The 12933-nt window shown below is 49.8% G+C and overlaps 1 protein-coding gene across 3 annotated transcripts in view; it reads left to right on the forward strand.

The window, feature by feature from the left end:
- TNIK (TRAF2 and NCK interacting kinase) overlaps positions 1-12933 on the forward strand; it is a 198747-nt gene that overhangs the window by 178727 nt on the left and 7087 nt on the right. For all 3 annotated transcript variants that reach the window (XM_054166449.1, XM_054166452.1, XM_054166451.1), the window contains 6 exons: positions 575-701; positions 3555-3719; positions 8117-8231; positions 9007-9177; positions 10339-10482; positions 12705-12839. In XM_054166449.1, the coding sequence (XP_054022424.1) occupies positions 575-701; positions 3555-3719; positions 8117-8231; positions 9007-9177; positions 10339-10482; positions 12705-12839 (857 nt within the window). The remainder of the gene's footprint in view (positions 1-574; positions 702-3554; positions 3720-8116; positions 8232-9006; positions 9178-10338; positions 10483-12704; positions 12840-12933) is intronic.

Raw genomic sequence — 12933 nt, forward strand, 5'->3', positions numbered from 1 at the left:
GTGGCTGCCCCCCATCTGTGACATCCACTCTGAGACAGTCCCACAATTTAGTGTAAGTGAGAATAAATTCCAGCCTCTCTCTTGGGATAGGAGCACAGAACTAAACTCAAGGTTAAACCATGGGTTAGGGCTATATGTTCACCTGGAGAGCAGCAGAGAGCTGCAGGACGCAACTCGTACATCTGCCCATGCGTCCTTCAAATCTCATCCCTTCCCTTGCTGTCTTTTGTCATTGGATGCTCTGATGCACTGTTCCCTTTTCAGGGATCAAGATGGGGAATCAAAGGAGTGAGCTACATTTTTAAAACTTTCTTAAGAAGAAAAACTGATGTTAAGTAGGGCAGGACTGCAGCTCCTCATTACTTGTTCACCAGTGCTGCTCTCAGGGCACCTTGGGCCCTTCTCTTTGGTCTCCCTGATGTATCAGCCTGCCCCTGGACTGTATTTCTGAACAATACAAATAGTTTCCCCATACACTGAAGTGGATATATTTTACTATTTCTCTTCTTGTGAAAGTACATCTAGCTCAGCACAGCAAATACTCACCAGCAATACTTTTCCATTCTGTCCTCAGACCAACAGGAATTCCTGGGAGCAATGAGCCGTACAACCTGGGGATGGTGACCACCCACGGGATGGAGACTTCCCATGCAGATACGTTTAGCAATATTTCAAGGGAAGGGACTTTGATGGTGAGGGAGGTAAGTTGTAAAACCAGTATCTCCATGGAGCATCTTCAGGAGGTTTTGCCCATGTAAGCACCAGAACTAACAGTGCTGTGTGTGCAGAACACAAAATGCCTGAGTAAATTGTGCTCGTTAGCTCTCTCCTTAATACAATTTACACTCACTGGAGCAAATGTGACAAGTGTAAATGTTTCTCAGAACTACAAACAGCAGTGAATAGTAATGCCAGGGCACACAGGGAGGGTGCTCAGATGAATGAATGACTCTGCCACAATCCCACAACAGCTCCAGGCAACAGAAGTTGTCTTAAGTTTGCAGCCTTTAGTTAATGCTCTTGGAACCTAGCACAAAGTTTCCCCTTTTCTTCCCAACCTTTGACGGTCTGTAACCCTCAGAGGTGTGAGGTGTTTGTAGGCCATGTGGAGATTTTTACCAGGAGCTGTTCTGCTTGGAGAACCAAGCCACCCTCCCCACCAGCCTGCTGTCCTGTGCTTGCCCAGGACAGAAGCAAGCCCCCATCTCTGGGTTTAGCACTACTGAGGTAGGGCTGCAATTAGAGCAATCCTAATGGATGCAGCCAACCATACGCTGGGTTGCATCAAAATAAATGTGGCCAGCAGGATGAGGGAGATGGTTTTCTCCCTCTGCTTTGCTCTCATAGGATCTCATGTTGTGTGCAGTTCTGGGGCCCTCAGAGTAACAAGGAGACAGACTTGCTCGAGTGGGTCCAGAGGAGGGCCTCGAAGATGGTCAGAGGGCTGCAGCACCTTTCCTGGGAAGAAAGGCTGAGAGAGTTGGGATGGTTCAACCTGGAGAAGGTTCCAGGGAGACAGTATAGAAGCCTTTCAAGTACCTAAAGGGGGTCTGCAGGAAAGGGAGGGACTTTTCACAAGGGCATGTACTGATATGACAAGGGGGGATGGCTTTAAACTGAAAGAGAGTGGATTTGGATTAAATGTAAGGAAGAAGCTCTTCCACTGTGAGGATGGTGAGACACTGGAACAGGTTACCCTGAGAGGCTGTGAATGGCCTATCCTAGGAGGTTTTCAGGGCTAGGGTGGATGGGGCTTTGAGCAACATGGTCGAGTGGAAGTGGTCCCTGCCCATGGCAGCAAGGTTGGAAGTAGATGATCACAGAATCACAGAAACATTCAGGTTGGAAAAGACCCCCAGGATCTTTAAGGCCCCTTCCAACCTAAAGCATTTTATGATTTTGCAGTGGTAGAATTGCAGCAGTGAGGCAGAGGAGGCATGCTTGGTTGGTTGTGGAAGATTTGCCCCAGTGTTTTTCAGTTTCCCAGTTGGCTGAAACAGGCTGAGATTACTGCTGGAAAAGCAGATGGGTAGCAGGTATGCTGGTGAGGGGGCAGCAGGCTCTGGCAGTTAGTAAAACAAGGGAGTCACTCTCCTGCCAGCATATAAAGGATATGGATGGGAGAGGAGAAGAAGGGAGAGGAGTCTGGAGTCAGCTATCGTAAAGGAGGAATATTTGGATCAAATGTAACCCAGACTTGAGCAGCATTTTAATTCTTGGTTTATATAAAATATCCACTTGTGAAGGGAAGGCAAAATGAATGCAACTTTAGAGAGGAAGGAGCTGGCAAAAGAAGTCACAGCATGCTTGCTGCCTTTGTCCATGAGTTTCGGAGGTGAGCGGCTGTGCACAACCCACCTTATCCCTCACTGGTGTGGAGGGGCTTAGAGCAAAGATCCCCACAGCCTGGGCAGCATTCTGCACGCCCTTGCAGCAGGGAGGATGACGTGGCTGAGCAGCAGAACAGTCCACCCCTGTAGTGGGCAGCCATTTCTCAGAGGAGCTTGGTGTTAATCACAGCTGTACAACAAATGCCCTGCCTGAGAGGCCATAGGAGAGAACCAGTGGTGCAGAATGGTTAAAAGCCACAGGCAAGACAAGAAGCTGGAAAAGCCCTTTGGGAGGAGGGAGCATGATAAGAAACCCAAACTGCTGGGCACCTACTGTTTGCTCCCCATCGCTGCTGTAGCCATCAGAGGACAGACTTGCTGAGGTCACTGGCTTTGGGCACAGTGATTGAAGGCAATAGTGACAAATGTTCAAGAGACAAATGTCATCAGGATTGGTCAGAAACTTGGTGAGCCTTTACAGAGGGAGCTTTCCAAGTCTCTGTGATGATCTCATGAGTGTGCTCCAGGTGGGTAGGATCCATCCAGATGATAGATACCTCAAAACAATAAGCAAGGAAGGGAGAAACTTCCCAGCACCTACCTTGCATGAGATGGGGATGGAGAGGAAGGGGAAGTCCCCAGAGCCTTGTGCAGAGAGTGAGGTGCCAGATGCTGTGCCGCTGCTGCCGCTGTTCACTGCTGGTTTGGGTGACAGAAACATGAGATGGGAGCTGTTGGCATTTGCAGGCCGGCCGCTGGCTGCCCGAGCTGTGCAGAGCCGTGCAGGCTAACGCTGACGGAGGGCTCTGATTCTGCTGCCACCCTGGGCCCTGGGGGAGGAGAACTGGCCATGGGGTTTGCACCCATGGTGTCAAGAGCAGAATCTGCCCTACGTTCCTTGTCTCCAAACAGTGGTGGTCAGGCTTCTTTCGCTGTAACGTGGCTGATTACTCTGTATTGACTTTGTGATTATTAATCCTGCCTTTATTTCTCCTGGGGTGGGGGGAGGGGGTTGGTTTGCTGCTTGCCAGACTGCATGGGGATGGAAACAGATAGGGTCCTTCTCCTGCACCTGCTTTGGGAACTGGGGGACTGCCAACGACTTGGTTTTGTTTGTCTTTCTTTTCTTCTCCCCCCCCCCCCCCCCCCCCTTCTTTTTCACTCTTCCCCCCCCCCCCCCCTCCGCGCCTCCCTCGTTCTTCCTCATGCCTTGTGTCTCTGCAGACCTCTGGTGAAAAAAAGCGTTCTGGCCACACAGCCAGCAATGGCTTTGCAGGTCACATCAATCTCCCTGACCTGGTGCAGCAAAGCCACTCGCCAGCGGGCACGCCGACCGAGGCCCTGGGGCGAGTCTCCACGCATGCGCAGGACGTGGACTCGGTGCCTGAAGTAGGTGGTGGGGTGGGGGGCTCCTCTTTCTTTCTCCTCTGCATCGCTTTAAAACAAGTATTAACACCTCTGCCCCACAAAGGGACTTTCTTGCTCTCCTCTCTGGCTTTCTTGGCTCTTCTCTCTGTTTCTGGTCCCCGTGGGTGAGTGTAGTGGAAGTACAAGGGATAAGTTGCTGCTCTATGGTCTGTGGCTCATGGTAGAAATGTGTATTAGGTCTTCTCCCAAGCCCACCACCTAGCGTTTTGGTGGTGATGGCTTGAATGCTGTCAGCTGATTTTTTGAGAGCCACTGATGTCATTAACATGAACTGGGCCCAGCTTCCACCTGTGCAACCTCTTGGATACTCAACTGTGATTCAGAAGGTTAGCAAAACCCAAAGCCAACAAACTTCTGGATAGTTCTTCAGACTAGAAAAAAAACACCTGCCCACCTTTAAGGTCATGTGTTTCCTGTCATGGCAAAGTATTTCTCCCTGGTAGCTGTTTTATGGGGACACAACGTTGTGTCCAGGTATAAGAAGTCCTAGAAAGTGCAAGCCAAGGTAACGTCCTGCTTACAGTCACCAGCTGTGGGAACCAGGCACAGCTGTCTCTTTTCCCATGAGAAATCGTCCCATTTGTGCTAAATAAGCCATTTTATTGCATGTTTTCTTTTCTTTTTGTTGGTTGCACATCAAAAGTGCTGTTGTAGAAATGTTGTGCTTGTTTTACGGTGTACTTTTACTGGATGAGGGCATTGAGTCCATCATCAGTAAGTTTGCAGATGACACCAATCTGGGGGGTGGGGCAGATGTTGATCTGTCAGAGGGTAGGAGAGCTCTGCAGAGGGACCTTGACAGGCTGGACAGATGGGCAGAGTCCAAGGGCATGAGATTGAACACATCTAAGTGGGTTCTACACATTGGCCGCAACAACCCCATGCAGTGCTACAGGCTGGGGTCAGAGTGGCTGGAGAGCAGCCAGACAGAGAGGGGCCTGTGGGGTACTGGTCAATAGTAAGCTGAACATGAGCCTGCAGTGTGCCCAGGTAGCCAAGAAGGCCAATGGCATCCTGACCTCTATCAGGAATAGTGTGGCCAGGAGGAGCAGGGAGGTCATTCTGCCCTGTACTCAGCACTGCTTAGGCCACACCTTGAGTCCTGTGTCCAGTTCTGGGCCTCTCAGTTTAGGAAGGATGTTGACTTGCTGGAACATGTCCAGAGAAGGGCAACAAAGCTGGGGAGGGGTCTGGAGCACAGCCCTGTGAGGAGAGGCTGAGGGAGCTGGGGTTGCTTAGCCTGCAGAAGAGGAGGCTTAGGGGAGACCTTCTTGCTCTCTACAACTACCTGAAGGGAGGTTGTAGCCAGGTGAGGGTTGGTCTCTTCTCCCAGGCCACCAGCACCAGAACAAGAGGACACAGTCTCAAGCTGCACCAGGGGAGGTTTAGGCTGGATGTTAGGAAGAAGTTCTTCATAGAAAGAGTGATTGGCCATTGGAATGTGCTGCCCAGGGAGGTGGTGGAGTCACCATCACTGGAGGTGTTCAGGAGGAGACTTGATGGGGTGCTTGGTGCTCTTGTTTAGTTGATTAGATGGTGTTGGATGATATCTATTCTATTCTATTCTATTCTACTAGCAGTAGAATAGTGGTAAAAATAAAAGCTGCTTGGAGCTGGGCATTGATAAAATGTAAGAGCAGATGGGGTGTGACTTGACCTCGAGGTTTCATCCATTTCCTTGTTGCCTTTAAAAGTGCTGATGAGAGAGTTGGTCTTCAAGGTAACACCTTCCACAGTCATTCCAGGACTGCCTAAATGCAGGCAAGGATTGGGTTTAAATATCTTCATTTATAGACTACCAGCCAAGAAGATCTTTTCCATTTCTGAAACTGCATTTTTGAGGCTGACTGAGCCAGGAGTGGGTGTAAGTGGAAACATGGGGATCTAGTTCACAGGCTTCCAGGTGACTCATGGTGCTGCGAGCAAGAAGGGAGCAGGAAAAATCTCACCCTGCAGCTTGGTGCTGTCTCTGTAAGCCACCACAGAGGTTTATAGGATATTGAACAGGACTTGGGGGCAGATGAGGTCTTAATATTTAAACAGTGGACATGGAATTTACTAGAATGCCAGCTTCTTAGGAGAGCAGCTGACTCTGAGCAAAAATGGTAATACTCACGATGAGTACTGGGATGAGGGGTTTCTTCATCACTCATTTGTCAGAAATCACTTGGCTCTCAGTTGGGAAGCATCCCTGTAAATCCTCATTTTTATCTCCTCCTTGAGTTGGTGGTGGTTTATGGAAAAGATATCCAGCACAGAGGAGAGATTATGTAGTTCTTGGCTATGAAAGAAGCGGGAAGCAGGGAGTCTGTCTCCCATACGCACCCAAGTATGGCTGTGCTGTGTACGTCAGTGTGGGCTCTGCTCCTGCAGCCTTGCCTGTTGTGAGCTGTTAGCTCCTTCCATGGCTCTTGGTTCTCACACACTTGAAAATCCATCCCATTTCCATGGAAACTGGTGGGCTGTCAGGGGAATGGAGTCAGGAGGGAAGCAGGTTGCACAGCATGGTCTTGACAGGTGTGGGGCAGGTGTGCCAGCTCACCCATAGGTGCCAGCTCACCCATAGGTGCCAGCTCACCCATAGGTGCCAGCCCCAAAATGCTTGGAAAGTCCCAACCCATGAGGGTGCTTCCACACCTGATGGGGTTTTGCCCCTGAATCTTTCTGTGGCCTGCTGGAAGACAGGCACAAGCCTGCCCTAGTTTTGGTACAGATGTTGCTGCTCAGTGAGTAGGGAAAATCTTCTCCTTTTGCTTGTAAGAAGAGGTGTGGAGCACAGTCTTACAAGGAGTGGCTGAGGGAACTGGCCTTGTTCAGCCTGGAGAAGAGAAGGCTGAGGGGAGACCTCATTGCTCTCTAAACTCCCTGAAAGGAGGTTTTAGTGAGGTGGGGATCAGTCTTTCCTCACAAGTAACAAGTGACAGGACAAGAGGAAATGGCTTCAAGTTGCACCAGGAGAGTTTTGGGTTGGACATTTGGAGAAATTTCTTTCCCAACAGTGTTGTCAAGCCCCGGAACAGGCTGCCCAGGGAAGTGGTGGAGTCACCATCCCTGGGGGGATTTAAAAGTCATGCAGATGTCATGCTGAGGAGCAAGCTTTAGTGGTGAAGTTGGCAGTGCTGAGTTAGAGGTTGGACTCAAATGATCCTAAATGTCTCCTCCAACCAAAACCATTTTATGATTTTAATGTCTTAGCCTTGTTTTCTGCCTTAAGAAAGCAATAGATTTAAAGAGGAAGCAACATGATGTTGCAGTTGGTTCCTCCCCAGATTCCTTTGGCAGAGTATTGGCTCTGACATTCCCTGTGATACCTTCAGGTTAAGTTTTGTAGCTTAGAAATGTCCCTTTTTCCCCTTTCCACCTGAAGTTCAGAATGCTTCATTGAAGTGCCAAGTGACCCATGCATTGTGGTGTGCTGAAGAGCAGACTATGAGGGGGATTTTCAAACACATGCTGTTTGAGAATTCTCCCTAAAGCAGCACACAGATCACTGTAAGCCTTCCCTCCTTCCAGCACTCCAAATCCTCCCAAAACTGGAGCAGCCAGGTGAGCTGAGGGGCATTGCTGGGTCCTGCCTCAGCAATGGGTGTGAAGACCAGCAGTAACAGCCCAGCAGAATGCAAAACTGGCGTTGTGCTGGAGCTGACTTTCTCTGCTTTCCCAGGGGCATCAATACTTTGGGCTTGGCCCAGTAAACCCCTAAATAACAGGTGGTAAAAGCAGAGCAGTATTAGGGCTGTATGAGCTCTCCTGCCTCAGCTTTGCAGGCCCTAAAATAGATTTCCCCACCTATGGAAATAAAACCTTTGCCAGATGGTGCTAGTTAGCATTTGGCTTTGGCACAAGGAAAAGCAACAGTCCCACCTTGTCCAGCTCTCTGAATTACTCTGGTGGTCACTGATCTGTGCCAGATGTCCCATGCCAGGGGGTTCCAGGGGCTCCCACGCACCATCCTGCCAGCCAGGGAGAGTGGGAAAATCAAACCCTGCCTCCCTGACGCCCCAGAGCAGGCTTTTCGAGGCAGATGTGTCAAATGGGGACAAGTTGTTTCGCACCTGCGTTGACTTTTGCCTCTGGCCCTGAGGCTGCTCCGCTAACCAGACTCAGGCTGCACTGTGCTTGGAGCCAGGCCCTGCTCCTCTCATTTTCTGTTGCTCATGGGCACTCAGAAATTCAATTTAATGTTATTCCTGGCTAGTTATGGGGGAGGAGGAGCAGATGTTCACAGAGGGCTTGAAAAAGGCACCTCAGGGGCAGGCTCTATGTCTGCTAATTAGAAAGTCTGACATAAACACACGTGCACAGAATTCCTCTTAACTTCTGTGCTCTGAGCTCTCTCTTTGCTGTTTGTCTTCCAGTATGGTATGGGAAGTAGCACCAAAGCCTCTTTCACTCCTTTTGTGGACACCAGAGTGTATCAGACCTCACCTACTGATGAAGATGAAGATGAGGATGAAGAGTCATCTGCTACTGGTAGGGGGCAATGTGGTCAGTTTGAAAGGGGAGGGCCTCATGGAAACCAGGTCATGGAGCCTAAATAATCCCAGTTAACCGCTTTTACATTTCAATTGCTCTTGTCCAAACATTTCTTGTGTCTGCATCCTTGTGCTCCCCAGTTTTCAGTCAATTACTCCCCCACCAGCATAGCATCACCAGAAATGTCTAGGAGAAAATGGGGTGCAGCAGAAATTCACCCACCTGTCTGCCTGGGCAGCCAGGAGCAAAAACCGGCAGTTCCTCTGGTCATTGAGAATGGCTGGATGTGGGTAGGTGGACAGTGAACAGTGCTCATCAGCTCAGTAGGCAGAGCTGGAAGTCTGGAGGTACCACCTGCTGATGGATTTGGTATCGGCTCCAAGCCACGAGAGAGTCCTGACGATCTCTCTCCAAACAGAGTAGCACAGCAGCGACTCCCCTCCTCGGGAAGCAAACCAAGTATTGTCTTCCTGTCCTGAAAAAGAGGTGGCAGAATCATAGAATCAATAAGGTTGGAAGAGACATCAAAGATCATCAAGTCCAACCTGTCACCCCACACCTCATGACTACTAAACCATGGCAACAAGTGCCACATCCAGTCCCCTCTTGAACACCTCCAGGGACAGTGACTCCACCACCTCCCTGGGCAGCCCATTCCGATGCCTGACAACTCTCTCTCTGAAGAACTTTCTCCTCACCTCGAGCTTAAACCTCCCCGGGTGCAGTTTGAGATTAATCCATCCCACCTGTTTGTCTCCTATTTCCTTGCAAGCCCTGTTCACCAGCGAGCTGCTCAGACAGGAGCAGGCCAAGCTGAACGAAGCCCGGAAGATCTCGGTGGTGAACGTCAACCCCACCAACATCCGTCCCCACAGCGACACCCCGGAGATCCGCAAGTACAAGAAGCGCTTCAACTCGGAGATCCTCTGTGCTGCTTTGTGGGGTAAGCCCTGAGCACGCCGTGCCCTTGCCAAGGCTTAATGGAATGGAATGGGAATAAGAATAGGAATAAGAATAGAAGAGGAATAAGAATAGAATAGGAATTAGAATAGAATAGGAATAGGAATTAGAATAAGAATAGGAATTAGAATAGAATAGAATAGAATAGAATAGAATAGAATAGAATAGAATAGCATTAACCAGGTTGGAAGAGACCTTTGAGATCAAGTCCAACCTATCACCCAACACCATCTAATCAACTAAACCATGGTACTCAGCACCCCATCCAGTCTCTTCCTAAACACCTCCAGTGATGGTGACTCAGAGCGTGATGGAACATGAATGTGTGTGATGGTTTAGGGGCTAGGTGCCCTTAAGTTACAGACCTCCAGGAGGTCCAGAGTGATCCTTCAAGAGGTGGACCAGAAGGTGTACTTCATTCCCATAAGTCCTGTATCCATGTAAACTAGCTGCAGAGTCAATTTTCTGCCCTTTTTCCTCCCTCTCTCCTCCTGGGAGGATGCACAGGCTGTTCTCTGTTGCTGGGGCAGCCTGGTGTTGGCCTTGGCAATGCTGCCAATTAGTCCTGGAGCAGCTTAATTGGGGTCTGGAGCTGCCAAGCTGAACTTTAGGTGCATCACAATGGTGTGGTATGAGGGGTAGACAGACGTGGGGCTGGGGAGGTTGGGGGTATGAAGACGTGGGTTTGTTGGCCTGGTTTAAAGGGAAGTTTGAGTGAAGGTTTGGTTCAATAAGCTTTGGTGTTAAACCCAGACTCTGGACTTTATGTACTTTGTATGCTTTGTGCTGTTGTATGCAGTTATGAGTAGCATTTCCACTTAAGCTTTCCAATTCTGTCCGATCCTGTGAGCATTTTTTCTTTTGGCCCTTTTGGAAGAGGTAAAAGAGCATCTGTCTTCCTCTAAACTAAGTCAATGTGGTATCACAGAACCAAGCTCCTGCCTCTGGTTGTCCCTTTCTCCATCCTGGGCAAGGCTAATATCCCTGAATCCCTGCACTGCAGGAATGGCTTTTTATATTCATGGGAAGATCACAGCCTTGGCTGGGAACAGTCCCTCTCACCGTGGTAGCAGAGACAAGGTTGAGATGTTGCCCTTGGCAGATGCTCCTTGGCTTCTGGTGCCCATTGCCCTCTCCTCTTCAGGTGTGAATCTTCTGGTGGGCACAGAAAATGGCCTGATGCTGCTGGATCGAAGTGGCCAAGGGAAGGTCTACAACCTCATCAACAGACGGCGATTTCAGCAGATGGACGTCCTTGAGGGCCTCAATGTCCTCGTGACAATATCAGGTATGGCTCTTCTGCTCTCACCCCATCCTTCACCTTCTTGGCCATCTGTCCCAGGTGGTTCCAGCTCAGACAAAAACTGCCCACCAGTGTCAGAGGGGAGCTCCCAGGGGAGCTAGGAGTGGTTTATTCCAGAATCAAGGTGTCAGACTTTAAAGAACACCTCCAAGAGCAGTTTGCTCCCATCACCTGCCAGCCCTGCTTCACCTGCTGTGCTCCATCCTCCTTTAGCAGGGAAGGGAAGGCACAGGAGTACAGCAAATACCCCAGTAAGGCAGGGAGTCACAGCTGGAGAGGGCAATGAGCTCTGCTTTTGGGTCTGCTTGCCTTTAGCCAAAGGAGCCATGAACCATGGCTTAAGAGCTCCAGCTTAGACCATGGCTGTGCTCAGGGTACCCCAGGCATGATGAGGGCTTGTCATTGTCCTGGGCTCAGCCACAGGCTCCAGAGCTCTCAAATCAGGCTCATGGCAAAAAAGCAAAAAGTCTAGTCCAGTCTCCCAGGATGCTTCCTGCCCAGCATCCTGCCTGCAGAACAGCCCCCTGAAGCACACAGGTGGTGGAGCCAAGGCAGAGCCTTCTTCTGATAACCTCCCCACAAAGCTCACAGAGGACAGCAAGAGAAATGCTTGTTACGAACTTGTGCATTTGCCTGCAAATTTCTGCTCCCTCAATTCACATGGAATCATAGAATGGTTTGAGTTGGAGGGGACCCTAAAGATCATCTAGTTCCAGCCACCCTGCCTTGGGCAGAGACCTTTAACTAGAGCATGTTGCTCAAATCTCTGTTCATCCTGACCTTGAACACTTCCAGGGATGGAGCATCCACAGCTTCTCTGGGCAACCTGTTCCACCACTCTCATGGGGAAGAATTCCTTCCTTGCATCTAACCTAAATCTCCCCTTTTTCTATTTAAAGCCACTACCCCTCATCCTGTCACTACAGTCCCTGATTAAAGACCCCACTGCTTTGTCATTTACCTTGATCTGCAGCTCCCCTGCAGTTTAGGAAATAAGGAACAGGGTTTAGTAAGCTGCAAGATGAATGGGAAGGTAGCGCTGCCCGAGGAGCACCAACCCCCAAGATGGTGCTGAGAACAAGCACTGGGGACTTGTTAAAACCCATCAGCAGACTCAGCCCCTGGTTTATGGTTGGGGTCCTCTCCCACTGGTCTCAGTGTGAGCTGTGTCCTGTCCCTGGGGGACAGGGCCTTTGCAGAAGCAGGAAGGATTACAGCCAGACATGCAGAAATTTGGCAGCCCCTCAGCATTGCAGAGCCCAGCACCAGGCTTGTGGCAAAGGAAGGAAAGAAACCAGGTGGTTGGGTAAGCCCTGAGCTGTAAGAGAGCTGGGTTTATGCCACCTCTGTGCCCAACTGTCTCTCCATGAACACTGATTTTTAGGAAAAGGAACATTGCCAGCCTGCAGGGAGCAGGAGCCAAGCTCTTCCAGTACCCCCCTGCAGTTTGGGAGACAGATGTCTGGGTTCTTCTTTCCAGGTGTTTTCTCCTAAGGAAAACAAAACAATCCACAAACAACAACTAAATGACTGTGTTCAACTTCCCTGTAACACAAAATTTCGTTTTGTCATCATGGGGCTGCAGATAAGCCCTGAAATCTCAAGAGTTTCCATGCATGCACACAGAAACATAGAAACATTCAGGTTGGAAAAGACCCTCAGGATCACCAAGTACAACTGATAACCCTACTCTGCAAGGTTCACCCCTAAACCATATCCCCAAGCACCACATCCAAACCACCTTTAAACACATCCAGGGGTGGTGACTCAACCACCTCCCTGGGCAGCACATTCCAAAGCCTGACCACTCTTGCTGGGAAAATTTTTTACCTAATGTCCAATCCAAAGCTACCCAGTTGTAGTTTGAGAGCATTCCCTCTTGTTCTATCACTAATTCCCTGTGAGAAGAGACCAGCACCAGCCTCTCTGCAACGTCCTTTCAGGTAGTTGTAGAGAGCAATGAGGTCTCCCCTCAGCCTCCTCCTCTCCAAACCACCCATCCCCAGCTCCAGTTGCTCCTCATAAGATTTATTCTCCAGGCCCTTCCCCAGCTTCGTTGCCCTCCTCTGCACTGGCTCCAGCACCTCCACATCTCTCTTGTATTGAGGTGTCCAAAACTGGACACAGTACTCAAGGTGTGGCCTCACCTTGCTGGGAAAGCTTTTTTTCCTGCATGCTCTGCTCTGACAAACCTGCTTGGCCAACAGGAAAGAAGAACAAGCTGCGTGTGTACTACCTGTCCTGGCTGAGAAACAGGATTTTACACAACGACCCTGAAGTGGAGAAGAAGCAGGGCTGGATCACAGTTGGGGACCTGGAGGGATGCATCCACTACAAAGTTGGTGAGTGGCCTCTCTGAAGCAAAAAAAAACAAAACAAAAAATGCCTGAAAAGATGCAGTTTTCTTCTCTAGTCTTAGACCTGACCTGACAATTC

Source organism: Dryobates pubescens, chromosome 13, assembly GCF_014839835.1.
Source record: "Dryobates pubescens isolate bDryPub1 chromosome 13, bDryPub1.pri, whole genome shotgun sequence".
NCBI lineage: Eukaryota > Metazoa > Chordata > Aves > Piciformes > Picidae > Dryobates > Dryobates pubescens.